The sequence below is a fragment of the Miscanthus floridulus genome, chromosome 6 (genome assembly GCF_019320115.1).
Source record: "Miscanthus floridulus cultivar M001 chromosome 6, ASM1932011v1, whole genome shotgun sequence".
NCBI classification, from domain to species: Eukaryota; Viridiplantae; Streptophyta; class Magnoliopsida; order Poales; family Poaceae; genus Miscanthus; species Miscanthus floridulus.
In genome coordinates this window covers 35,298,964-35,326,739 of record NC_089585.1, presented here as the reverse complement: position 1 = coordinate 35,326,739, position 27,776 = coordinate 35,298,964, and the positions used below count along the sequence as shown (strand labels likewise).

At 42.1% G+C, this 27,776-nt stretch overlaps 1 protein-coding gene across 1 annotated transcript; it reads right to left on the bottom strand.

Annotated features, from left to right (window-relative positions):
* On the bottom strand, window positions 1-27,009 carry LOC136460476 (uncharacterized). Its single transcript, XM_066460154.1, has 2 exons — window positions 26,512-27,009; window positions 1-162 (listed from the first exon to the last, which is right to left on the bottom strand). The coding sequence occupies exons 1-2, from the start codon at window positions 27,007-27,009 to the stop codon at window positions 1-3; spliced, it is 660 nt and encodes a 219-aa protein (XP_066316251.1).
* Window positions 27,010-27,776: the final 767 nt, after the last annotated feature.

The following is a 27,776-nucleotide window of genomic DNA, read 5'->3' as shown; positions in this document are numbered from 1 at the left end:
CTAGGCGGTCACGTTGGTGCCGTTCTTGTCGCCGTTGAGGTCACCGTCGGCGAGCTGCGCCGTCTTCCGCGCCGTCGCAGCCGTGTCCTCTGTTCTGTGTCTATGACACGCGGGCCCAGCTGACCGGTGGACCCCAGTTGTCAGTGGCTGAGCAGTCTTGAGCTAGTTCAAATTTTCAGTTTTGAATGCTGATTTGTGATTTTTGTAACTCCTAATTGGTAGATCCAAATTGAGTGATTCTAATTTTGGTAGACTCACTGTTAGGTCTAGTATTTAAGAAAAAAATATATCTTGAGCATATTATGTAGAAATTTTGGGTGAATTAAATAGGAACTTGAAAAGTGTTTTTGAATGCATGCAAACTTGTTTAAATCATATCATGAGTTTCTGTGATCCAAAAATTATGAAATTTTGTGGGTAAGCTAGTATTGTATAGTAGAAGCTCTGGTTAAAATTTGAGAGTCATTGCATGTGTAGTTTTTAAGTTATAGATTTTCCTTTTATCTTTGGTAGATACTTGTGTGAATTTTTGTAAATTATCTATGAATCCTATGGCCATGAAACTTGGTAGGTAGTATCTTGGTACCTTATAGATGCTAGGAAAAATATGAAATCTGTTGCTTGACACTTTTCACTAAGGTTTCCTAATTATGCCATTTTAAGCCATTCTGTCTTACCATTTTTGTGTAGGCTGTTGTACTTACTAAAATGGTGTGAAATTTTTATGGTAGTCTACTTGGACCATGTAGGGTCTACTGTAATTTTTGTAGATTTAATGGTGTAGCTTTCATATATGTTTACTATTTCCCCTAATTAATTAAATAAATTAAGAAATGCATTAAAAGAAATGTTTTGGTGATGAACCCCCTACTTTCTGGTGTTCTTGTGATATGTGTGATATATCAGTAAAGTTAGTTTTGTCCAATTAAGTGTTTATATCATAAGTTAGTAATTAATTGTTTGCATTATGTCCCTCTGGACAGATCTGGGGATTTTGAAAAGTTCCCCATGATATTTTGGTTTTCTGTGAATGAGTTGAATACAAGAGTTGCAGGTAATCTATGTATCTAGCTCCTGTCAAAATTTGAGGGTATTTGGCCCAGTAGTTTAGAAACTACAGCTGTTTAAAGTTAGGATGCAGTTTTTGCTGATTCTCTGCCTTGTGAGGATAGACTTCTGTTGATTGATGAATTCGACCTGGTAAAGGTTTGAATCATGCTTTGAGGTCTGAAAATGTTTTGTAGACAATTTTATAAGCTTTCCAGATTGTCTTGTTGCATATCAATTGGATTTATAAATCTCCAGTTATAACTAGTTTACTGTACCGCTACATAGTATTCATTTTGCTGAAATACAATTGCTTGAGTGTATGTGGTTGCAATGTTCTCGTTGATTATTTAGGGGTTAGCCTAACTTGAGAATATGCTTAGGTGCAGGTGCTAGGTCATTAACGGAAGATGAGCAATTATACCTTAGGTTGTATAAACGTGGTAAGTGAAAGTGATTTGAATAGGGCTTAAGTTAGAATGTGCAAACTACAGCGAACATGTGCATTCCCCGAGCATCCCCGACATTCGTACATGTGCATCCATGATATTTATCTTGCGCATTCATGCAATAGGTGTGCCGGAGGGAGTGACGTTGCTGGAGTTCGAGGGAGCCAACCAGGAGGAGGAACCCGAGGTGCAGGTAGCCGACGAAGCAGTCGCCGCGGAGGAATTGCCCGAGTGCCCTGACCACCAGCCTTCCTCGTTCCTTAAAGGCAAGCCCCGGAGCATATTAAGCCTCCTATGTTTTCACAAATACATTGAGTATCTTTTATTGTTGATGATGCATTAAGTATAGGAATTGGTTGGAACCAATTGCTGCATTTTATATCCTTCCTTGTCCAGATATCGCACTGGAATCCTATTTAAGTCCAGGACGGGTTAAATGCTTAGCCATGCTTAGTGCGGTAGAAGTCAGGTGATTTCCTGTCACCTGTGAGCTTTAGGATGAGGTGGATCACGGTTGGCTATATTTGCTATCGTGGAAAAGAACCATGTGAATAATGAATTAAAGACCGGGCGGGGTCTTGTGTAGGTTTGAACATAGTGACTCCGTCTGAGTCGTTTAAGGACCGATACGCTATACGTCCTCATGTCATGTTGAACGCAGCCTAACACTTAGCTGGCCGGATAAGTCGTTCCGACCGCGAAGCCTAGTAGCTCGATTCAGGCCGGGAACGCGAGCAGTGGCGGCACTCTGGAGGTAGTAAGGATGTGCGGAGAGCCATTGGCATAAGTCCAAGGCGGGTTAGAGTCCCGAACAACCTTGGCAGAGTGGTTCTCTGAGAATGCCGATCTGTTCGGACCCGCGACTCCTGAATTGTACCAAAGGTGACTTGTTGCGACCCTGACGGGGGAAGCAGGGTTTGTGTTTAGGAATACCCCTCCAGCTGGATAGGAATCGATTCGAATCGCCGTCTCTCCCGGATAGTGAGAACTTGACTGAGCAGCGGCAACGTAGATTCAATTAATTTAACGATATGGTTAAATGGATGATGATAAGGTTGCCACAATGAATACCTGATATGGTTATTAATGTTTGCACCCTAATAAAATGATTGCTTAGTACAGGTGCTAATATAGATGACAGGTTAATGGCTAAAAAGGTTACTGCTAGTTCAGGTTAAGAGTTGATCATTATTACTTATGCTTTTCTGCAAAGAGAAAATGTCAGCCAGCTCCACTACATTAAGCTATGCATAATCCTTGGTGTCATTTGTTTGGTTTCCGACGGGTAAGTCTAGCTGAGTACATCCCCGTACTCAGGGTTTATTCCCTATTGTTGCAGATGACCTCCTATATCAGGGATTCTGCAAGTACTGTCTCCACCTGGCGGGTGATGAGGACTAGATCATGGGCATGATCTCTTCTCTCTTATCTGAATGCTTTTGCGGTCTGTGATCAACCAACCAGTATGTGTATTTGAACTCGGTGTGTGAGTTAAACTATTTGCTTCCGCATGTTTTACAAGACTTGTTTTGTAATAACAATGACTCTGTGATGATGTAATCTATTTGCGAACATCTGTGAAATGTTGTAACGTACGATATGTTATGTTGGATTACTGTGATCTTGGTTGTATGCAAGTTGGTTTGAAATCCTTCGAGATTTCGGTTGACTACCGGGTTTATATGGGCTCAAGTTCGAGAATTTGATCGTTCCGGCGATTGTTTTTGTACTTGTGCTCTTATAAATTGGTCGGTTCTGTGACAAGTTTGACAAGAAATGTGATGAAGGATTCCTACTTGGATATTCCACTACAAGCAAATCATATAGAGTTTAGAATTTGGATAGTGGTACTCTTGAGGAAGTTCATGATGTTGAATTTGATGAAACCAAGGGTTCACAAGTAGAGAATGAGAACTTGGAAGATGTTAGAGGCATTCAACTTTCAAATGCCATGAAGAACATGGATATTGGTGAATTGAGGCCTAGGCAAGTGAATGATAATGAAGATGATCAAGTGCAAGTGCTCTCCAACTCAAATGTGCAAGATGATACAAATCAAGCTAGTACAAGTGGATCTCATGATAATGAACAAGATCAAGTGGCTAGTACATCATCTCAACCCAATGATCAAGCAAGTGCAAGCAATCAAGTTCCAATCCTTCAACCAACCAATATTGCAAGAAATCATCCATTGGATACTATCATTGGTGATATTTCAAGAGGTATAAACAAGATCAAGATTGGCATCATTTTGTGAACACTTCTCATTTGTGTCATCCATTGAACCAAAGAAGATAGATGAAGCATTGAAGAATGTTGATTGGGTGAATGCTATGCATGAAGAATTGAATAACTTCACAAGAAATCAAGTATGGGAATTAGTAGAGAGACCAAAGGGACACAATGTGATTGGAACCAAATGGGTCTTTAAAAACAAGCAAGATCAAGATGGGATAGTAGTAAGGAACAAAACAAGATTAGTTGCACAAGGCTATAGACAAGTTGAAGGTCTTGACTTTGGAGAAACATATGCCCCGGTTGCTAGATTAGAAGCAATAAGAATCTTGCTAGCCTATGCTTATGCCCACAACATCAAGCTCTATCAAATAGATGTTAAGAGTGCATTTCTCAATGGCTACATCAATAAAGAAGTATATGTTGAGCAACCTCTCGGTTTTGAAGATGACAAGAAGCCCAACCATGTGTACAAGTTAAAGAAAGCATTGTATGGATTGAAGCAAGCACCTAGAGCATGGTATGAGAGATTGAGGGATTTCCTACCCTCTAAAGGGTTCACAATGGGCAAGGTTGACACCACTCTTTTCATCAAGAAGATTGGAAAAGATCTATTTGTATTACAGATCTATGTTGATGACATCATATTTGGATCAACCAATCAAGACTTTTGTGATGAGTTTGGAAAGATGATGGCTAAAGAGTTTGAGATGTCCATGATTGGGGAGTTAAGTTACTTCCTTGGTCTTCAAATCAAGCAATTGAAAAATGGTACATTTGTGAGTCAAGGCAAGTATATCAAGGACATGATCAAGAAGTTTGGCATGAATGATAGTAAGGCCATTAGTACACCAATGGGAACAAATGACAACTTGGATAGTGATGCAAGTGGAAATATGGTGGATCAAAAATTGTATCGGTCTATGATTGGAAGCCTACTCTATGTGACTGCATCAAGGCCGGATGTCATGTTTAGTGTATGCATGTGTAACACCCCAGGTGTTTAGCTTCCACATTTGCACTGCATTTCATGAACACGAGCATCATGCATCCATTCGTGAACTTATATCACATGAAACATGATTTCGAAACATTGCAACATGTTGTATATTTCATGTGTGTTGTTCTTTTATGAAATGTAAAGTGTGCAACACTTAAGTGCAACATGTGACACTCACTTAGTGAAACAAGATTAGTTAATACTATGCAACAAGATCATGAAACATGTGAAACATGACTATGAAACATTTGCAACATTTCTAGTGTTTTTCATTATTTCAGTACATACCTTGATTGATTCTTGTGTGACCAATGAATGGTGTGGCTAGAAATACTTGTAAGTAACTTAGTTACACATAAAATGTCATTTGGAACATTGTTCATGTTGATCATTTTGCCTAATTAGGTTTCCAAGTCATGGTTGACCAAATTTGACCCCTGAACCCTTTTGTTTGACTGTTTAAAAAGTGTGGCTTAGGATGTTTGCATGTCTGAGCGACCTAAAGCAAAGTTGTAGCAAATTTAATAAGGAACAAACTTTGTTTAGAAGTCAAGTCTTGAAAATGTGCACAACATGTTCAAAAAGGTCCCACAAGTCAGATTTGAAGGCTGATTCCACACTTGAAAATTTTCTAAGTCTTATAACTGGATTTCAGTTTCATGACCTCAACCTTGGCTTGATATAACTCGTGATCCGTGGAGAGTTAGCTGTTGATTTCTAAATCAAAGTTGTAGCTCTACTATAGGTCTACAGCTTTCATGTTCATTATTTTCTCTAATACGTCTCGGTTTAGGAGCTAATCACGATCAAACTTGGCCTGTCAGTCGGTGAATGGAGCACTGAATGGCGAGCTACAGTGTTACCAATTCAGAAATCAGCTGCCGCGTGGGTGACGCGCGTCGCCGGCCGTCTGACCGCGCGGCCACGCGCCGCGGACGCCCTGGCAAGGCCAGCCATGACGGGCACACTAACACGCGCCTGACCGACCAGTGCACCAGCTCAATTTTTCATTTCGTCGCCCCATAGCGCGCTGCAAGCGAGCTCAGCCGCTCCGCCATTGTTGCCGCAAAGCTTCGCCGTCGACGAGCTCGCGAACCACCGCAAAAACGCGACTGCCATCTCGCCAACGACTCCGCCGTAGCCTGCTCTACCTCCTCCACCTATTAGCCGCGCCAATTGGGTCTCGGTAAGGGCGCAGTGCCGTTTTCCACCACCGCCCACCATGGATGAGCCTCGCCGGACTTGGCGCTCACCGTGGCCAGCGCACCTCCGCACCCTTCTTCTACCCCTATCCCTCGTCTCGTCTTCCCCAGCTCGCGTAGTCGCTCCAGTGAAGACGTTACCTTCCAGGCCGGTCCAGTCCGACCGGAACACGGCCGCGCACCGCCGTGCGCCACGGCAGAGCCGCCGTACGCCATGGCCGGAGTACCTAGAGGTCGATTGAGGTTAAGTTAAGTAGGTCAATCGATGCGGGTGGTAGTGGTAGTCACGCCGGTGAAGTCGCTTTCGCCGGAGGAGCCGCCGCCGGTGAGCTACGCCATGCCCGCGCCGTCGCAGCCGCTGTGCTCTGTTTTCTTTTCACTTACAGGCGGGCCCGGCTGACTGACGGACCCCGCTTGTCAGTGACTGAGTTAGAAAAGATAGTTCAAAAATTCCAGTTTTTAGTGCTATTTTGTAAATTTTGTAACTCCTGTTTGGTAGATTCAAATTGAGTACTTCCAATTTTGTTAGACTCACTGTTAGGTCTAGTATTTAATAAAAATATATCTTGAGCATATTATGTAGAAATTTTGGGGGAATTAAATAGGAACTTGAAAAGTGTTTTTGAATGCATGCAAACTTGTTTAAATCATATCTTGAGTTTCTGTGATCCAAAAATTATGAAATTTTGTGGGTAAGCTAGTATTGTATAGTAGAAGCTCTGGTTAAAATTTGAGAGTCATTGCATGTGTAGTTTTTGAGTTATAGAATTTCCTTTTATCATTGGTAGATACTTGGGTAAATTCTAGTAAATTAATTATGAATCCTATGGCCATGAAACTTGGTAGGTAGTATCTTGGTACCTTCTAGATGCTAGGAAAAATATGAAATCTGTTGCTTGACACTTTTCACTAAGGTTTCCTAATTATGCCATTTTAAGCCATTCTGCCTTACCATTTTTGTGTAGGTTGTTGTACTTACTAAAATGGTGTGAAATTTTTATGGTAGTCTACTTAGAGCATGTAGTGTCTACTGTAATTTTTGTAGAATTAATGGGGTAGTTTTCATATATGTTTACTATTCCCACTAATTAATTAAATAAATTAAGAAAGGTAGTAAAAGAAATGTTTTGGTGATGAACACTTTACTTTCTGGTGTTCTTATGATATGTGTGATGAGATAGTAAAGTTGGTTTTGTCTAATTATATGTTTACATCATAAGTTGCTAATTAATTGTTTGCATTATGTCCCTCTGGACAGATCTGGGGACTTTGAAAGGTTCCCCATGATATTTTGGTTTTCTGTGAATGAGTTGAATACAAGAGTTGTAGATAAATTAGGTAGCTAGCTCCTGTCAAAATTTGAGGGCATTTGGCCCAGTAGTTTAGAAACTACAGCTGTTTAAAGTTAGGTTGCAGTTTTTGCTGATTCTCTGCCTTGTGAGGATAGACTTCTGTTGATTGATGAATTCGACCTGGTAAAGGTTTGAATCATGCTTTGAGGTCTGAAATTGTATTGTAGACAATTTCATAAGCTTTCCAGATTGTCTTGTTGCATATCAATTGGATTTATAAATCTCCAGTTATGACTAGTTTACTGCACCGCTACATAGTGTTCATTTTTCTGAAATACAAATGCTTGAGTGTATGTTGTTGCAAGGTTCTCGTTGATTGTTTAGGGGTTAGCCTAACTTGAGAATATGCTTAGGTGCAGGTGCTAGGTCATTAACGGAAGATGAGCAATTATACCTTAGGTTGTATAAACGTGGTAAGTGAAAGTGATTTGAATAGGGCTTAAGTTGGAATATGCAAACTACAGCGAACATGTGCATTCCTCGAGCATCCCCGACATTCGTACATGTGCATCCATGATATTTATCTTGCGCATTCATGCAATAGGTGTGCCGGAGGGAGTGACGTTGCTGGAGTTCGAGGGAGCCAACCAGGAGGAGGAACCCGAGGTGCAGGAAGCCGACGAAGCAGTCGCCGCGGGGGAATTGCCCGAGTGCCCTGACCACCAGCCTTCCTCGTTCCTGAAAGGCAAGCCCCGGAGCATATTAAGCCTCCTATGTTTTCACAAATACATTGAGTATCTTTTATTGTTGATGATGCATTAAGTATAGGAATTGGTTGGAACCAATTGCTGCATTATATATCCTTCCTTGTCCAGATATCGCACTGAAATCCCATTTAAGTTCAGGACGGGTTAAATGCTTAGCCATGCTTAGTGCGGTAGAAGTCAGGTGATTTCCTGTCACCTGCGAGCTTTAGGATGAGGTGGATCACGGTTGGCTATATTTGCTATCGTGGAAAAGAACCATGTGAATAATGAATTAAGACCGGGCGGGGTCTTGTGTAGGTTTGAACATAGTGACTCCGTCTGAGTCGTTTAAGGACCGATACGCTGTACGTCCTCATGTCATGTTGAACGCAGCCTAACACTTAGCTGGCCGGATAAGTCGTTCCGACCGCGAAGCCTAGTAGCTCGATTCAGGCTGGGAACGCGAGCAGTGGCGGCACTCTGGAGGTAGTAAGGATGTGCGGAGAGCCATTGGCATAAGTCCAAGGCGGGTTAGAGTCCCGAACAACCTTGGCAGAGTGGTTCTCTGAGAATGCCGATCTGTTCGGACCCGCGACTCCTGAATTGTACCAAAGGTGACTTGTTGCGACCCTGACGGGGGAAGCAGGGTTTGTGTTTAGGAATAACCCTCCAGCTGGATAGGAATCGATTCGAATCGCCGTCTCTCCCGGATAGTGAGAACTTGACTGAGCAGCGGCAACGTAGATTCAATTAATTTAACGATATGGTTAAATGGATGATGATAAGGTTGCCACAATGAATACCTGATATGGTTATTAATGTTTGCACCCTAATAAAATGATTGCTTAGTACAGGTGCTAATATAGATGACAGGTTAATGGCTAAAAAGTTACTGCTAGTTCAGGTTAAGAGTTGATCATTATTACTTATGCTTTTCTGCAAAGAGAAAATGTCAGCCAGCTCCACTACATTAAGCTATGCATAATCCTTGGTGTCATTTGTTTGGTTTCCGACGGGTAAGTCTAGCTGAGTACATTCCCGTACTCAGGGTTTATTCCCTCTTGTTGCAGATGACCTCCTATATCAGGGATTCTGCAAGTATTGTCTCCACCCGGCGGGTGATGAGGACTAGATCATGGGCATGATCTCCTTTCTCTTATCTGAATGCTTTTGCGGTCTGTGATCAGCGAACCAGTATGTGTATTTGAACTCGGTGCGAGTTAAACTATTTGCTTCCGCATGTTTTACAAGACTCGTTTTGTAATAACAATGACTCTGTGATGATGTAATCTATTTGCGAACATCTGTGAAATGTTGTAACGTACGATATGTTATGTTGGATTACTGTGATCTTGGTTGTATGCAAGTTGGTTTGAAATCCTTCGAGATTTCGGTTGACTACCGGGTTTATATGGGCTCAAGTTCGAGAATTTGATCGTTCCGGCGATTGTTTTTGTACTTGTGCTCTTATAAATTGGTCGATTCTGTGACAGCTGGTATCAGAGCTAGATTCAACATTAAACATGTCTTACGGCTATTTAAAACAAAAAGCTTTTGTTGTAAAATGGTTTTCAAACTTATAGTTATATATAAGTGTTCAAAAATCAAAATTTTTATGGTATACTGGTGATCACATCCCTTATAGCCCACTTAAGGACTTCTAGGTGGCTTGAATATAATTACTAACTGGGGGAATTGATTATTTCTATTTCGTCGTCCATGCGGCGTGATATTGCATGGATGCCATTCATTTGAATGGTAATGTATGGATCAATTGCCTCTACGCTAAGGTAAGTGTGAGTTGCGAGAGCATGACCGTCCAACCGTCGGTCTAGGGGAGAGTTAGTTGTGGTTACTGGAGTATTTACATGTTGTATACATGTATATATGAAAGTACTTAATTGTGGGTACATTTCTCGGGTAGTTTGGATACCAAAGTATATATATTGGTGGATGTATATATGGAGAGTATCTTAGTATTACTTGTGTAATTAGCATTATATCTTGTTGGGTTGGGCTGCAATGAAGTTTTTTTTTTGCAGGTACGCTAACAACGCACCGTGTAGATCGACTAGTTACCGCTAATTGAGAGAACGTATGTATGCCACCGTATAGTCCGCTAAAGCTTAAATTTTCTTAGGTTTGTGAGGACGTACGGAACGAGCATGCATCATATTCACTCATGACATTCATATTGCATTGCTCCCTCCCTTATAATTGCTTATCCCAAGTATAAAGTGAAATCTCTCGGCAAGAAGTTTGAAGGAGAGGAATACCCAGAAGAAGTCCAAGGTGTCTCCAATGTGGACAGTAATCACTTCGACGAGTAGTTCGTTAGCAAGTCTCACTAGTTAAGCTTTTGCAGTCATACTTGTGAAGTACCTCAATTCGCTCCCTTCGGGATGCGTATCGTAATGGAAGTTTAAAACTTGTCATGTTAGAATGCACTGCGTATGGCGCTAGTAATCTACTTGATGATGTGGTGATTGGGGAATGAATTATTGCCTCTGTTTATTGTATGAAGCTTTCATTCTCATCAGTAAATTCAGTTTGGCACGATTATATTGTTCTTCTCCAATATGCTGACATCATCAATAATTACTGGTTGCGCGTTGTGCAGATGCCTCGTACTCGTTCCACCGGTGCGAGTGATGATGATGATCTTCCGCCACCACCACCCACACCAACGGAACTTATAGCAATGCTTGCGGAAGGACAGCGCACTATGGCTGAGGCCCTCTGTACGATTGCGAATCATGATGGCCGTGGTCCACGCCAAGGACCGGATCCCAATCAATACAGTGATTTCAAGGATTTCCTTGACACGAAACCCCCAATCTTCAAGGAGGCGGAGGAGCCTCTACAGGCGGATGAGTGGTTGAATACTCTCGAGCAGAAGTTCCGTCTGCTCCGCTTGACTGAGGTGCTAAAAACTGAGTACGCATCGCATCAACTTCATGGGCCTGCTGGCATTTGGTGGAGTCATCATCGGTCCACTATGCCTGCTAATGCCCAAATCACATGGGATCAGTTCAAGTCTGCTTTCAGGGGAAATTACATTCCTCCTGGTCTTATGGCGATCAAACATACAGAGTTCATGAAGCTGACTCAGGGAAACAAGAGCCTAAACGAATACCTGCAAGCTTTCAACAACCTTGCAAGGTATGCTACCGAGTTTGTAGACACAGATGCCAAGAAGATTGCAAGCTTCAAGCGGGGACTTAGCCCCAAACTGATGAAGACCATGGGAAATTGCAAGTGCGCTCATTTTAATGAGTTTGTGAGCGATGCTTTATCGCAAGAGAACAACAATGCTGTGTACGCTGCTTCAAAAAGTCGTAAGAGGGCCTATGAGGCGGGTGCCTCACAATCTAAGGCTCCCGTCGCACAAAGGGCTCCATTCTGTCCTCCAGCATCAGCCGCCAAGTTTCGCCCCCCGCAGAAGAAGAATCCCGCCAAGACTGGGTTTCGCAAGGCATTTACAGTTGCTCTTCCCAAGGGCACTACCAGTCAGGGCAGTTCCAGGGCTCCACCAAGCAACATGCCGTGCTGGAATTGCAACAAGACAGGCCACTGGGCAAGGGAATGCCCTTACCCTAAGAAGAATAATTACCAGGGTGGCCGTCTGGGACAAGTGAACCACACTAATATTACTGAGATTCCTTCAGGTGAGGTAGTGACTGCCGGTAAGTTTCTGATTGACCAACACCCCGCAGTTGTACTATTTGATTCAGGTGCTTCGCATTCCTTCATTAGTCCATCATTTGCATCCAAGTTTATGCAGAAAACATATACTGTTGAGGGTGAGGGTTATTGTATTAGGGCTGCCAGTGGTATTATCCCAACCAAGCTGGTAGTTGGGGACGTACAATTTGTGATAGAGGGGCGAAGTTATCAGGTTGATTTAGTAGTTTTACCGGGGCTAGGTATCGATGTGATATTGGGAATGAACTGGATGAGCCGTCATGGAGTGCTTATTGATACGTCGACTAGAGTAGTCATGCTCAGAGATCCTGGTAATCAGGAGGGTTTTCTAGTACAGTTACCCAAGGACATCAATCTTTCTTGCACGACCAATGCGGTGCAAGCAAAGTCTATGGCAGATATCCCTGTCGTGTGTGACTTTCCGGATGTTTTTCCCGATGATTTGCCTGGATTGCCCCCGGATCGAGAAGTAGAATTCAAGATAGAGTTGCTTCCTAGTACAGCTCCCATATCTAGAAGACCATATAGAATGCCTCCCAATGAACTAGCTGAACTCAAGACCCAGTTGAATGAACTGCTACAGAAAGGCCTTATCCGCCCTAGTTCATCTCCGTGGGGGTGCCCAGCCATCTTTGTGAAGAAGAAGGATCAGTCTCTACGTATGTGTGTAGATTATAGACCCTTGAATGCAGTTACAATTAAGAATAAGTACCCTCTGCCACGCATAGATATCTTGTTTGATCAGTTATCTAAAGCAAAAGTCTTTTCTAAGATTGATTTGAGATCTGGGTATCATCAAATCAAAATTCGGCCTGAGGATGTCCCAAAAACTGCATTCTCTACAAGATATGGTCTGTATGAATACCTTGTTATGTCTTTTGGATTGACCAATGCCCCCGCACATTTTTCGTATCTGATGAATTCAGTGTTTATGCCTGAGTTGGACAAATTTGTGGTGGTATTTATAGATGATATCCTGGTCTATTCTGAGAATGAAGAAGATCATGTTGAACATTTGCGGGTGGTTCTTACTAGATTGCGAGAACACCAGCTGTATGCAAAGTTCAGCAAATGTGAATTTTGGCTTCGTGAGGTACCTTTTCTTGGACACGTGTTGTCCGATGGTGGAATTATGGTTGATCCCACCAAGGTGCAAGAAGTACTGCACTGGAAGGCTCCCATCTCGGTGCACGAGGTTCGGAGTTTTCTGGGTTTGGCTGGCTATTATCGTCGCTTCATCCCGGATTTCTCTAAAATAGCCAAGCCTATGACTCGATTGCTGCAAAAAGACATGAAGTTTGTCTGGACTCCTGAGTGTGACGCGGCTTTCCATACCCTGCGAACTCTTCTAACATCGGCTCCGGTTTTGGCGCAACCGGATATCGGGAAACCTTTTGATGTGTTCTGTGATGCATCAGGTATTGGGTTAGGAGGTGTTCTTATGCAAGAGGGTAGAGTCATCGCTTATACCTCTCGCCAACTTCGGAAGCATGAAGTGAATTATCCAACGCGTGACTTGGAACTCGCTGCAGTTGTTCATGCTTTGAAGGCCTGGAGACATTATCTGCTTGGCAATGTGTGCAACATCTACACTGATCACAAAAGCCTCAAGTACATCTTCACTCAACCAGAGTTAAATATGCGTCAGAGAAGATGGCTCGAGTTGATTAAGGATTATAACCTTCAAGTGCACTATCACCCTGGCAAGGCAAACGTCGTCGCGGATGCCTTAAGCAGAAAGTCTCATTACCACTCGTTGATTGAGAGTGATGTCCATTTGTCAAAGCTCCTTCATCCTGCAGTCCTGCACAACATCACTGTCAGTTGTACTCTACAGAGTCGAATTATCGAGCTACAGAAGACAGATGCAGGTGTGTTTCACATCAAGCGCAAGATGAAAGAGCAAGAAACCAAACATTTTCGAGTAGATGAGGAAGGCGTGTTATGGTTCAAGGATAGGTTGGTGGTTCCGAAGGATAGAGAGCTCAGAAACCAAATCATATCCGAAGCTCATTCCTCTAAACTATCTATTCATCCTGGTAGTAGTAAAATGTATCATGATTTAAAGCCTCGATTTTGGTGGACCAAAATGAAGAAAGAGATAGCCGCATATGTGGCTAGGTGTGACACTTGTTGTCGGGTTAAGGCTGTACACATGAAAGCTGGATTACTTCAGCCACTCTCTATTCCAGGTTGGAAGTGGGAAGAGATAAGTATGGATTTTATAGTTGGACTCCCTACCACTCAGAGGAATTTTAACTCAATTTGGGTAATTGTGGACCGGCTGACCAAGTCGGCACACTTTATTCCTGTCTGCATAGACTTTCGTCCAACCGACTACGCGGAGTTGTACTTCAACCAGATAGTCCGACTTCATGGGATCCCTCGTACTATTGTCTCAGATAGAGGACCACAGTTCACTGCTCGCTTTTGGGAGCACTTACACGGATTATTAGGGACTAAGCTCGTAAGAAGTTCTGCCTATCATCCGCAAACCAATGGGCAAACTGAACGGGTGAATCAAATCTTAGAAGATATGTTGAGAGCTTGTGTCATCTCGGCTAAGGGCTCATGGGAAAAATGGTTGCCCCTAGCTGAATTCTCGTACAATAATAGTTATCAAGAGAGCATAAAGATGGCACCATTTGAAGCTTTGTATGGCCGGAAGTGTAGAACCCCGTTGAATTGGGTAGAAGCCGGTGAAAGGAGATATTATGGAATTGATTTCGTTCAAGAAGCTGAAGAACAAGTCCATACTATCCAAACCCACATGGCCACAGCTCAAGCTAGGCAGAAGAGTTATGCTGATCGACGTAGGAAACCTATTGAGTTCGAAGTTGGAGACTTCGTTTATCTGAAAGTCTCACCTATGAAGAGTGTCCAACGCTTTGGTGTGAAGCGGAAGCTTGCGCCGAGATATGTTGGTCCGTTTGAAATCATTGGACAAAGTGGTAAAGTGGCGTACAAGATTCAATTACCTCCTGAGATGAGTGCTATCTTCAATGTCTTTCATGTATCCCAATTGAAGAAATGTCTTCGCGTCCCTGAAGAGAGAGTTCCATTGGGGGATATCGAGTTAAAATCAGATTTGACCTTTGAAGAAAAGCCGGTTCGAGTGATTGACACTCGTGAGCGAGTGACTCGGAGTCGGGTAGTCAAGTTCTATAAAGTCATGTGGAGCAATCAGGGTAGTGAACGCGATGCAACGTGGGAAAGGGAAGACTATTTGAGGGATGGTTATAAGGAATTCTATCAACAATGGTACGCTTTTCAAATCTCGGGACGAGATTTTTATAAGGGGGGAGGGCTGTAACACCCCAGGTGTTTAGCTTCCACATTTGCACTGCATTTCATGAACACGAGCATCATGCATCCATTCGTGAACTTATATCACATGAAACATGATTTTGAAACATTGCAACATGTTGTATATTTCATGTGTGTTGTTCTTTTATGAAATGTAAAGTGTGCAACACTTAAGTGCAACATGTGACACTCACTTAGTGAAACAAGATTAGTTAATACTATGCAACAAGATCATGAAACATGTGAAACATGACTATGAAACATTTGCAACATTTCTAGTGTTTTTCATTATTTCAGTACATACCTTGATTGATTCTTGTGTGACCAATGCATGGTGTGGCTAGAAATACTTGTAAGTAACTTAGTTACACATAAAATGTCATTTGGAACATTGTTCATGTTGATCATTTTGCCTAATTAGGTTTCCAAGTCATGGTTGACCAAATTTGACCCCTGAACCCTTTTGTTTGACTGTTTAAAAAGTGTGGCTTAGGATGTTTGCATGTCTGAGCGACCTAAAGCAAAGTTGTAGCAAATTTAATAAGGAACAAACTTTGTTTAGAAGTCAAGTCTTGAAAATGTGCACAACATGTTCAAAAAGGTCCCACAAGTCAGATTTGAAGGCTGATTCCACACTTGAAAATTTTCTAAGTCTTATAACTGGATTTCAGTTTCATGACCTCAACCTTGGCTTGATATAACTCGTGATCCGTGGAGAGTTAGCTGTTGATTTCTAAATCAAAGTTGTAGCTCTACTATAGGTCTACAGCTTTCATGTTCATTATTTTCTCTAATACGTCTCGGTTTAGGAGCTAATCACGATCAAACTTGGCCTGTCAGTCGGTGAATGGAGCACTGAATGGCGAGCTACAGTGTTACCAATTCAGAAATCAGCTGCCGCGTGGGTGACGCGCGTCGCCGGCCGTCTGACCACGCGGCCACGCGCCGCGGACGCCCTGGCAAGGCCAGCCATGACGGGCACACTAACACGCGCCTGACCGACCAGTGCACCAGCTCAATTTTTCATTTCGTCGCCCCACAGCGCGCTGCAAGCGAGCTCAGCCGCTCCGCCATTGTTGCCGCAAAGCTTCGCCGTCGACGAGCTCGCGAACCACTGCAAAAACGCGACTGCCATCTCGCCAACGACTCCGCCGTAGCCTGCTCTACCTCCTCCACCTATTAGCCGCGCCAATTGGGTCTCGGTAAGGGCGCAGTGCCGTTTTCCACCACCGCCCGCCATGGATGAGCCTCGCCGGACTTGGCGCTCACCGTGGCCAGCGCACCTCCGCACCCTTCTTCTACCCCTATCCCTCGTCTCGTCTTCCCCAGCTCGCGTAGTCGCTCCAGTGAAGACGTTACCTTCCAGGCCGGTCCAGTCCGACCGGAACGCGGCCGCGCACCGCCGTGCGCCACGGCAGAGCCGCCGTACGCCATGGCCGGAGTACCTAGAGGTCGATTGAGGTTAAGTTAAGTAGGTCAATCGATGCGGGTGGTAGTGGTAGTCACGCCGGTGAAGTCGCTTTCACCGGAGGAGCCGCCGCCGGTGAGCTACGCCATGCCCGCGCCGTCGCAGCCGCTGTGCTCTGTTTTCTTTTCACTTACAGGCGGGCCTGGCTGACTGACGGACCCCGCTTGTCAGTGACTGAGTTAGAAAAGATAGTTCAAAAATTCCAGTTTTTAGTGCTATTTTGTAAATTTTGTAACTCCTGTTTGGTAGATTCAAATTGAGTACTTCCAATTTTGTTAGACTCACTGTTAGGTCTAGTATTTAATAAAAATATATCTTGAGCATATTATGTAGAAATTTTGGGGGAATTAAATAGGAACTTGAAAAGTGTTTTTGAATGCATGCAAACTTGTTTAAATTATATCTTGAGTTTCTGTGATCCAAAAATTATGAAATTTTGTGGGTAAGCTAGTATTGTATAGTAGAAGCTCTAGTTAAAATTTGAGAGTCATTGCATGTGTAGTTTTTGAGTTATAGAATTTCCTTTTATCATTGGTAGATACTTGGGTAAATTCTAGTAAATTAATTATGAATCCTATGGCCATGAAACTTGGTAGGTAGTATCTTGGTACCTTCTAGATGCTAGGAAAAATATGAAATCTGTTGCTTGACACTTTTCACTAAGGTTTCCTAATTATGCCATTTTAAGCCATTCTGCCTTACCATTTTTGTGTAGGTTGTTGTACTTACTAAAATGGTGTGAAATTTTTATGGTAGTCTACTTAGAGCATGTAGTGTCTACTGTAATTTTTGTAGAATTAATGGGGTAGTTTTCATATATGTTTACTATTCCCACTAATTAATTAAATAAATTAAGAAAGGTAGTAAAAGAAATGTTTTGGTGATGAACACTTTACTTTCTGGTGTTCTTATGATATGTGTGATGAGATAGTAAAGTTGGTTTTGTCTAATTATATGTTTACATCATAAGTTGCTAATTAATTGTTTGCATTATGTCCCTCTGGACAGATCTGGGGACTTTGAAAGGTTCCCCATGATATTTTGGTTTTCTGTGAATGAGTTGAATACAAGAGTTGTAGATAAATTAGGTAGCTAGCTCCTGTCAAAATTTGAGGGCATTTGGCCCAGTAGTTTAGAAACTACAGCTGTTTAAAGTTAGGTTGCAGTTTTTGCTGATTCTCTGCCTTGTGAGGATAGACTTCTGTTGATTGATGAATTCGACCTGGTAAAGGTTTGAATCATGCTTTGAGGTCTGAAATTGTATTGTAGACAATTTCATAAGCTTTCCAGATTGTCTTGTTGCATATCAATTGGATTTATAAATCTCCAGTTATGACTAGTTTACTGCACCGCTACATAGTGTTCATTTTTCTGAAATACAAATGCTTGAGTGTATGTTGTTGCAAGGTTCTCGTTGATTGTTTAGGGGTTAGCCTAACTTGAGAATATGCTTAGGTGCAGGTGCTAGGTCATTAACGGAAGATGAGCAATTATACCTTAGGTTGTATAAACGTGGTAAGTGAAAGTGATTTGAATAGGGCTTAAGTTGGAATATGCAAACTACAGCGAACATGTGCATTCCTCGAGCATCCCCGACATTCATACATGTGCATCCATGATATTTATCTTGCGCATTCATGCAATAGGTGTGCCGGAGGGAGTGACGTTGCTGGAGTTCGAGGGAGCCAACCAGGAGGAGGAACCCGAGGTGCAGGAAGCCGACGAAGCAGTCGCCGCGGGGGAATTGCCCGAGTGCCCTGACCACCAGCCTTCCTCGTTCCTGAAAGGCAAGCCCCGGAGCATATTAAGCCTCCTATGTTTTCACAAATACATTGAGTATCTTTTATTGTTGATGATGCATTAAGTATAGGAATTGGTTGGAACCAATTGCTGCATTATATATCCTTCCTTGTCCAGATATCGCACTGAAATCCCATTTAAGTTCAGGACGGGTTAAATGCTTAGCCATGCTTAGTGCGGTAGAAGTCAGGTGATTTCCTGTCACCTGCGAGCTTTAGGATGAGGTGGATCACGGTTGGCTATATTTGCTATCGTGGAAAAGAACCATGTGAATAATGAATTAAGACCGGGCGGGGTCTTGTGTAGGTTTGAACATAGTGACTCCGTCTGAGTCGTTTAAGGACCGATACGCTGTACGTCCTCATGTCATGTTGAACGCAGCCTAACACTTAGCTGGCCGGATAAGTCGTTCCGACCGCGAAGCCTAGTAGCTCGATTCAGGCCGGGAACGCGAGCAGTGGCGGCACTCTGGAGGTAGTAAGGATGTGCGGAGAGCCATTGGCATAAGTCCAAGGCGGGTTAGAGTCCCGAACAACCTTGGCAGAGTGGTTCTCTGAGAATGCCGATCTGTTCGGACCCGCGACTCCTGAATTGTACCAAAGGTGACTTGTTGCGACCCTGACGGGGGAAGCAGGGTTTGTGTTTAGGAATAACCCTCCAGCTGGATAGGAATCGATTCGAATCGCCGTCTCTCCTGGATAGTGAGAACTTGACTGAGCAGCGGCAACGTAGATTCAATTAATTTAACGATATGGTTAAATGGATGATGATAAGGTTGCCACAATGAATACCTGATATGGTTATTAATGTTTGCACCCTAATAAAATGATTGCTTAGTACAGGTGCTAATATAGATGACAGGTTAATGGCTAAAAAGTTACTGCTAGTTCAGGTTAAGAGTTGATCATTATTACTTATGCTTTTCTGCAAAGAGAAAATGTCAGCCAGCTCCACTACATTAAGCTATGCATAATCCTTGGTGTCATTTGTTTGGTTTCCGACGGGTAAGTCTAGCTGAGTACATTCCCGTACTCAGGGTTTATTCCCTCTTGTTGCAGATGACCTCCTATATCAGGGATTCTGCAAGTATTGTCTCCACCCGGTGGGTGATGAGGACTAGATCATGGGCATGATCTCCTTTCTCTTATCTGAATGCTTTTGCGGTCTGTGATCAGCGAACCAGTATGTGTATTTGAACTCGGTGCGAGTTAAACTATTTGCTTCCGCATGTTTTACAAGACTCGTTTTGTAATAACAATGACTCTGTGATGATGTAATCTATTTGCGAACATCTGTGAAATGTTGTAACGTACGATATGTTATGTTGGATTACTGTGATCTTGGTTGTATGCAAGTTGGTTTGAAATCCTTCGAGATTTCGGTTGACTACCGGGTTTATATGGGCTCAAGTTCGAGAATTTGATCGTTCCGGCGATTGTTTTTGTACTTGTGCTCTTATAAATTGGTCGGTTCTGTGACAGCATGTGTGCAAGATTTCAAGCCTCACCAAGAGAAAGTCATTTGAAGGCTACAAAGAGAATATTGAGGTACTTGAAGCATACACAAAATGTTAGTTTGTGGTATCCCAAAGGAGCAAAGTTTGAGCTAGTTGGTTACTTTGACTCGGACTATGCAGGATGCAAGGTTGAAAGGAAAAGCACCTCAGGCATATGTCAATTGTTGGGAAGATCACTTATTTCATGGTCATCAAAGAAGCAAAATAGTGTTGCATTATCAACCTCCGAAGCCGAATACATATCCGCTGGTAGTTGTTGTGCACAAGTACTTTGGATGAAGGCCACTTTGAGTGACTTTGGAATCAAGTTTAAGAAAATGCCATTGCTATGTGACAATGAGAGTGCAATCAAGTTGACCAATAATCCGGTTCAACATGCAAGAACAAAGCGCATTGATGTCCACCACCATTTTATAAGGATCACCAACAAAAAGGGGACATTTGCTTTGAGAGTGTAGGCACCAAAGATCAACTTGCCAACATATTCACCAAGCCATTGGATGAGAAAAGGTTTTGCAAGCTAAGGAATGAGTTGAACATATTGGATTTCTTAAATATGTGTTGATGCACCTCCCCACTTATATGACATGCCTCTCCTTCGAGCAATCCAAGGTAAAAGTTGATTGGCATGGCATACATCCTTGCTAAGGACTTGTTTAGTGCATCTAGACATCTTTCATGTTTAATAGGCTCATTCATGAAAATCAAATGAATTTGATGATTGTATGGTACCACTATAGCTTCTATGCTTGACTTAATCTAGTGGTAGCATATGACATGTTATGGGCTTGTAAACCAAGTGTTTGATCTAGAAAATGAGCTCTAAGTGTTTAACTCAACATGGTACAAGATAACCCTTATTTGGAGGTGTGAAGAAGCTTGTTCTTGGATCAAACCGAGTTAGATATCTTTGGCAAATGATCTAGATTGGACCAAATTTGGGAAAATTATCCTCACCCCATTGATTAACATTGATAATCCTAACCTATCTACTTTTTAAACCTTTGTGGTCATTGATGACAAAGGGGGAGAAATAGTGCACAAAGATAGTAAATAGACACCAAAGGGGAGAATTTGACATAGGGGGAGAGATATGACAAAGGAAAGGAATCAATTAAAATTTTGAGCACACAAGTAGGGGGAGCAAGCTCATGAACTTGTATGGTGCGTTTGAATGTGCATTTCATATGTTTGCTTGCATGGCACAAGTTTTAAATTTTGATATCCATGCTTGTGTGGTGTATGCTAGTTGTAGGTTTGAATGATGAAATGAAAAACTAGCATGCATAGGTTATATAGTGATTTCACTTTCAAAGTGTTGTTTCCAAATGGTATCAAGCTAACCATGATGCTAAGGATGGTATAATGGTGCACTCCGATTGGTATCACGCTTCAAAGGTCCATCTTTTATACCTTAGCATCATTTGGTAGACATTGACTCCTATATTTCCTATCCAAGCATATGTGCAAGCTACAATCCAAACTCTTAGCACATATGTAGGGGGAGCAATTGCTACCATTTGAGGTTCATGAAACTTGTCCATATCCTTTTATACATGGTAAATATGCTTGGGCAAGCAACATGGATTCAATTGAATTTCAATTCATATCTTTGTGAAAGGGTTATCATCAATTACCAAAAAGGGGGAGATTGAAAGCTCTAGTTTGGTTTTGGTGAATTGATGAAACCCTAAGTTCTAACCTAGTTTATCAACTGATCATGAGATAGGTAGCACACTCCAAGTAATGAAGCAAATGAAGATCATAGCATGATGATGATGATACCATGATGATGATCCAGTGCTTGGACTTGGAAAGAAGAAAGAGAAAAACAAAAAGCTCAAGGCAAAGGTATAAACCATAGGAGCTATTTTGTTTTAGTGATCAAGACACTTATAGAGTGTGATCACATTTAGGATTGATAGTCGTACTATTAAGAGGGGTGAAACTCGTATCAGAATGCGGTTATCAAAGTGCCACTAGATGCTCTAACTCATTGCATATGCATTTAGGATCTAGTGGAGTGCTAACACCCTTGAAAATGTTTGTGAAAATATGCCAACACATGTGCACAAGGTGATACACTTGGTGGTTGGCATATTGGATCAAGGGTGGTGAAGTTTGGGAGCAAAGGTAAGAAACTCCATCGGTGGAGTGTCCGCTCGTAGAGTGTGGATAGTCCGACAGTGCCACCAGCGCCCTAAACAGAAAAGATAGAGGTCACTGGGAGTGATCGAACGCTAGCCACGGTTAGACCAGTGCATCCGGTCAGATGTATCAGCGAAGACGCTAGCATCGGTCAAACGACCAGTTGCTGGGTCGCTCTATGACCGGACGCTGGCAGGGTGCATCCGGTCAGTGCTGACGTATGCTGACATGAGGTGCACAGAGGAGACGTTAAATGACTGGACATTGGGTGAGTCCGATCGGGCATGACCGAACGCATCCGGACGTGAAAATTCGTGTTTGGAACCTTACTGGAAACGACCGGATGCTGAGGTCTAGCATCCGGTCACTTTCTAACTGACGTGTCTGGTCATCTCTTGACTGTTGGGACTGGGCGATCAATGTTTGAAGCCAATGACACATGGCATGCATCGAGCGATCGGATGTTGAGGTCCAGCGTCCGGTCAATATGACCGGTGCATCCGGTCGGCCCGTGTTCTGTGCAGTGAGGAGCCCAATAGCTCTATTTCATGGGGACTTCTATTTAAGCCCCATGGCCGACTCAAGCTCACTCTCTTGGCCATTTGCATTGACATAGCAACCTTGTGAGCTTAGCCAAAGCTCTCCCACTCATCTCCATCATTGATTCATCATCTTTGTGAGATTGGGAGAGAATCCAAGTGCATTGCTTGAGTGTTTGCATCTAGAGGCACTTGTTGTTCGTGTTTCGCTGCGGGTTTCACTTGTTACTCTTGGTGGTTGCCGCCACCTAGATGGCTTGGAGTAGCGAGGATCGTTGAGCAGAGGGTGGTGATTGTCTCCGGCTCCGATCATGGTGATTGTGAGGGGTTCTTGACCTTTCCCCGACAGAGAGCCAAAAGGTACTCTAGTGGATTCCTCTTGGCTTGTGTGATCCTCATCTTGTGTTGGTTGTGCGGCACCCTATTGAGGGTTTGACGTGTGAAGCCAATTAGCGTGTGAACCTCCAAGTGAGTGAATCGCCACAACAAGGACTAGCTTGTCGGCAAGCAAGTGAACCTCAGTAAAAAATCATTGTGTTCATCATTGATTCCGAGGTGATTGGTCTTCATTATTATTCATCCTTATGATTGATTGGTTCCTTCATCTACGTAGCAGTATAATCTTCTTGATCACTCTCTTTACATTACCACAAACTAGTTGTCAAGCTTTTTAGTGTAGCTAGTTGTGAGAGCTTGCATGCTTGGTTGATGTGGCTCTTTAGTTACCCTTTGAGAGCACACTAACATAGAGTAGTGTCATAGCTATTGTGTGAATAGACACTATCTAAACTAGAATTGTGATAGGTGGCTTGCCTTTTGAGTAGGCTAGCGCAACACTTGCTTTGCCTCATAATTGTCTAACCATTTTGTTAAGTGTTGTTGTAGAAAATTTTAATTGGCTATTCACCCCCCTCTAGCCATTAGGACCTTTCACTTTCTTCTAAACCAATCTTCATACCAACTATACAGCAACAAGTACTAGATGTGTATAGCATGCTCACAAAGTTTTTGGCCAATTCATCAGCATTTGAACTTCCAAATCCATGCTTGAAGGCAGCCAATTCAGAATTTTAATTTTCTAGACAGATTTGATAATTCCCAATTCTTCTCTTCTTCTTATCCAATCTTGAGGTGAATTTGGTTGAGAATACTCACAAGATGTTATTTCTATTCAGTTCTCTTATTGATACTTGTAGTCTTGTGAATTCTTCCAATATAGCTTATCCAACTCAACCTCAAACTTGATTTTATCCAAACTAAGAATTTGGTCTCTTTGTCCTCTAGAAACCTCATCTTTCTTTAGGTGAAGAGTAACCACGGGCTTGTGATTTATTTAGTTAAACAAGCACAACCTCTTCTTCTTGATTTTCAATAAATAAGCTCAACACAAGAGGGCATTAGTAACACAAGCACTAGTTTCTCATTTAGTAACCTTTTATGTGTGGAAGACAAATGGGTTACTAAAATAGAGAAATCTCATAACATGGACTAAATCTCCCGTAAACCCTCATGCACATTCTTTTGAGTGGAATGGAAATGGAAATGTGCATGGTTGGTCAATTAAGTCCAAAAGGGTATATTTAAGCCATATTATGGTGAGTGGCTAAAATAGATGAATCAATTCCAAATTAACTAGAGAGAGAGCACATCACATAGTTTTTGGATTGATGATCTTCCTATGATAGCACACTCCATTTGAGAAACACATTCTCATTTAGCGAGACTACACAAATCACTTAGAGAGAAAGATTAGTCTCACAGCACTAGTCATAGAGAAAATTCTATTTTGATAAGTGCTCTAAGTATTTGAATTTCTCACATATCACTTTATTCACTTAAGAACTTGGGATTTCACTCTACATCTAGGTTATGGCAACAATAGAATATTTGAATTGAAATATGCCAAGAAACACTTACAACCATTAGAACATGTAGATGGCCATAAGATAAGAATGAGAATTTGGCAATCTACCATAAGACAAGATTCCATCAAGTAGAGAGTTCTTGAAGTGTGAGTGATAAGTGCCTCTACTTGAGCTTGATTCTTTATTCTTGGCTTTCTTAAAATTCTTGGTTTGAAGTCCACAAAGAAAACCCAAGTCATGTATGTTGCTTGGTGTGGATGATCAATTCAATTCCAATCATACTTTTCTTCTAGAATGACCAACGACCAATGTATATCCTCAAGTGCTTTATTTTCCTAAGTGGCTGCACAAGACACAAAGGAGTAAAATTTGAAAATATCATTCACTTGTGATTTTAGAGACTACCACTCATTTTCAATGTTTTGGTGAGCTCTTGGTTGTGTCACTAGAGATTGGTCTTGAATTGACCTTCCATTTGAGTTTCATCTTCTTCTTGCTCAAAGATGGGTTATAGGTTTTATCCATGAATTGGACTGATGTCAGCTATTGTTGTCTGCATGGGTGTGGCAGTGCTGCTCCTCTGCATGACACTGCTGTTTCCTGGCACTATTGCTTGTGTGAGTGACACTGCTGCTCGTGTTTTAGCAGCATGTTGTAGATTAGCTATGACATGAGGAGCCTCCACCTCTGTAGCTTGTACTTCTTGTGGTCTTATATCACCGATGGCCATTTGATTGATTGCCTCACAAGGTGGTTTCTCATACCTACAACATGAATAAGATCTTGCTCTACTAGAGAGCTATTAAAAGCATCATATGGCAAAAGATTCATTAAACTTGAAATACTCTAGCCACTCTTAACAATTCACAAACACACACATATTTGTGAACTACTAGAGACTACACAAGTCAAGTGGCTAGCTATGAAGGGTTAGGTACTAGTTACCGAGGTGAGTATGAAGTTAGAAATATATCCATCAAGTTGTCCTTGGGTCAATCTTGAGAAAATAGACAATATGAATAAGATTGATAGCTTGTGATGATATTTTCAATTAACTTGCTCAAGCACCCCAAAGCTTCATACCACCTTCAAGTACCTACAATACTCATCAAGCACAACTTGGTACCCAAACTATGTTGGGTCCATCAAAGTTAGTCACAAGAGACTTAGGCACCCAAAAGGCCTTTGTACTAGCACATGGTGAACAAATCATCTTTCTAGCACAAGTGTCATTTTTGGGCCACCTAAGAAAAGTTGAATCAATTGATGAGTTGAGCTTAGGAGTGTTACCCATGGGACAATCCATACTTAGATGTCCCTTTCCTCGGCAAGTGTAGCAAATGCGGCGCTTGATCTTGTAAGCCATCTTTTTATCTTGCTTCTTGTTTGCTACCTTGCTAATGAGCCTCTTTCTTGATGACACAAGGCTTTCACTTTTCTTGTTAGAACATGAGCCAATTTTATGTCCCTTCTCATTACAACCATAACACTTCCTCTTGTTTCTTCTTGTCTTCTTTGGAAGTGTGCTTGGTCATCAACCTTGTTGGAACACATAGAGGCATTGTGTCCCATGTTGGAACACTTGAGGCACTTGACGTGAGCCATCTTCTTCTCTTGAATCTTGCTCATGCCTTTGTTTTCTTTCTTCAAGGAGCAATCTCTTACATGGTGACCCTCCTTCTTGCACCTGAAGCAAGTGATGAGAGTCTTCTTTGATAGAAGTTGCACCTTGGTGGTCTTGGGGGCTTTGTTGTTCTGCCCAGGTGCGGCACTACTGCATCCTAGAACCTCTGTAGCCTTGAGCTGAACTGCTGCATTTTGGACAAATTGCACTTCTTCAAATTTCCTATTGACTTTGCCACTGTTGGACTTGTGTCCTTCTTGATGGGGCTTGATGCATGCTTTGGTTGATCCCTTCTCAAGCTTCTTCACCATGTCTTCATGGTTATCTTGAGAAGGTTGAGCATTTCACTTTCCCTTTAATTGAATCAAGTCCCTTTTTAGCCTCTCAACTTCTTCCTTGAGCTCTTCATTTTCTTTTGTAATGGAATCATCACAAATTTCTACAATCACATGCTCAACGGAAGGTTGGCTTGCTTGACAGCAACAATTGTTAGCACATGATAAAATATATGGAACTAGTGTACATGTGCACTTGTGAGTGTGAGGTTGGTATGATTTTACCGTTGTTACCACAACCTCATGAGCAATTTCTAGCATGAGATGAGAAAACATAAGCTTCTCATGAGAGCACAAAAGCTCATCATGATCTTCTTGTAAGATCTCATACTTGCCCATGAGCCTTTCCACCTTGTCCTTGAGCACATAATTCTCATCTTCTAATTTGGCAACACAAGATAGAGAGTTAATAGTACGAGTTTGCTCAATTGACAAGTTCGCATACCTTTCGACCAAACTAGCATGAGAGCACTTAAGCTTTTCATGCTTTTTGGTCAACTTCTCGAAGCATTTGATCTTATTGATGAGAAACTCTTCTTGCTTGTGAAGTGTTTCTTCTTGCTCTTCAATTTTCTCTATGAGCTTGAGCACCATCAACTTATCTTTCTTGCTTAGACGTGCCAAGTGTTGATTGAACTCATCATCATCACTTTCATCTTCACTCTCACTCTCACTCCCACTTTCACCTTCACTCTCACTCTCACTTGCCACATTCTTCTCTTTCTTTGCCATGAGGCCCAAATGAGGAGTGGCATAGAGAGTTGAGCTTCTTGGTGAGGTGGATTCATCATTTGGCCTCCACCGATCACAATCTTCTTCCTTCAAAATGTTAGTCTCACAAGAACAAGAGGAAGTAGAAGTACCACATGTAAAAACATTGTTCTCACCAACTATTTCATTGCCTTTTGTTAGGTCATATGTTGGTGAGGAAGTGGATGTGGCATGATCACTTAGGCCTTTTGGGAGAATCACTTGAGGCTCTTCATTTGTCGGTGAAGTTGAGCACTCCTCAAGTTGTTCCTCTAATGAGAGTGTCTTCTCATCATATTTGGACTTGTCATATTTTTCTTTGAGTGTGGTCCAAATGATATGAGCATCATCAAGTGGTTCATCATCTTCAAATATGATGGCATCAAACATCTTCACTCAAAGCATTAAATAAGACATTAGTAGCTTGAGCTTTGTGTTGTAAGCATTTCACTTCCTCTTTAGATAAGATGGCCAAATCGTCACTAGGAGGTGAAATGCTTACATCTACAATCCACTCAATATGAGGAACCATGGCCCTAAAAACATCAAGCACACTAGCGGACCAAGATGCATAATTTGAGCCATCTAAAAGTAGAAGTTCTAGAGATACCTCCTCACTTGTTGACATTGTCTCTCAAGGCGGTTAAGCCCTAAATTGAGAGCCTAGCTCTGATACTAATTGAAAGGACCTTGATGTCACCTAGAGGGAGGGTGAATAGGCACTTCTAAAAATTAACAACAAATAACAC

Excerpts from the sequence above, each read along its gene's own strand:
- LOC136460476 (XM_066460154.1), bottom strand. The coding sequence starts at position 27,009 with ATGGCAAAGAAAGAGAAGAATGTGGCAAGTGAGAGTGAGAGTGAAGGT. Across the intron at positions 163-26,511 it reads AAATTGCTCATGAGGTTGTG|CTCAAGACTGCTCAGCCACT; the intron begins GTAACAACGGTA and ends AATTTGAACTAG.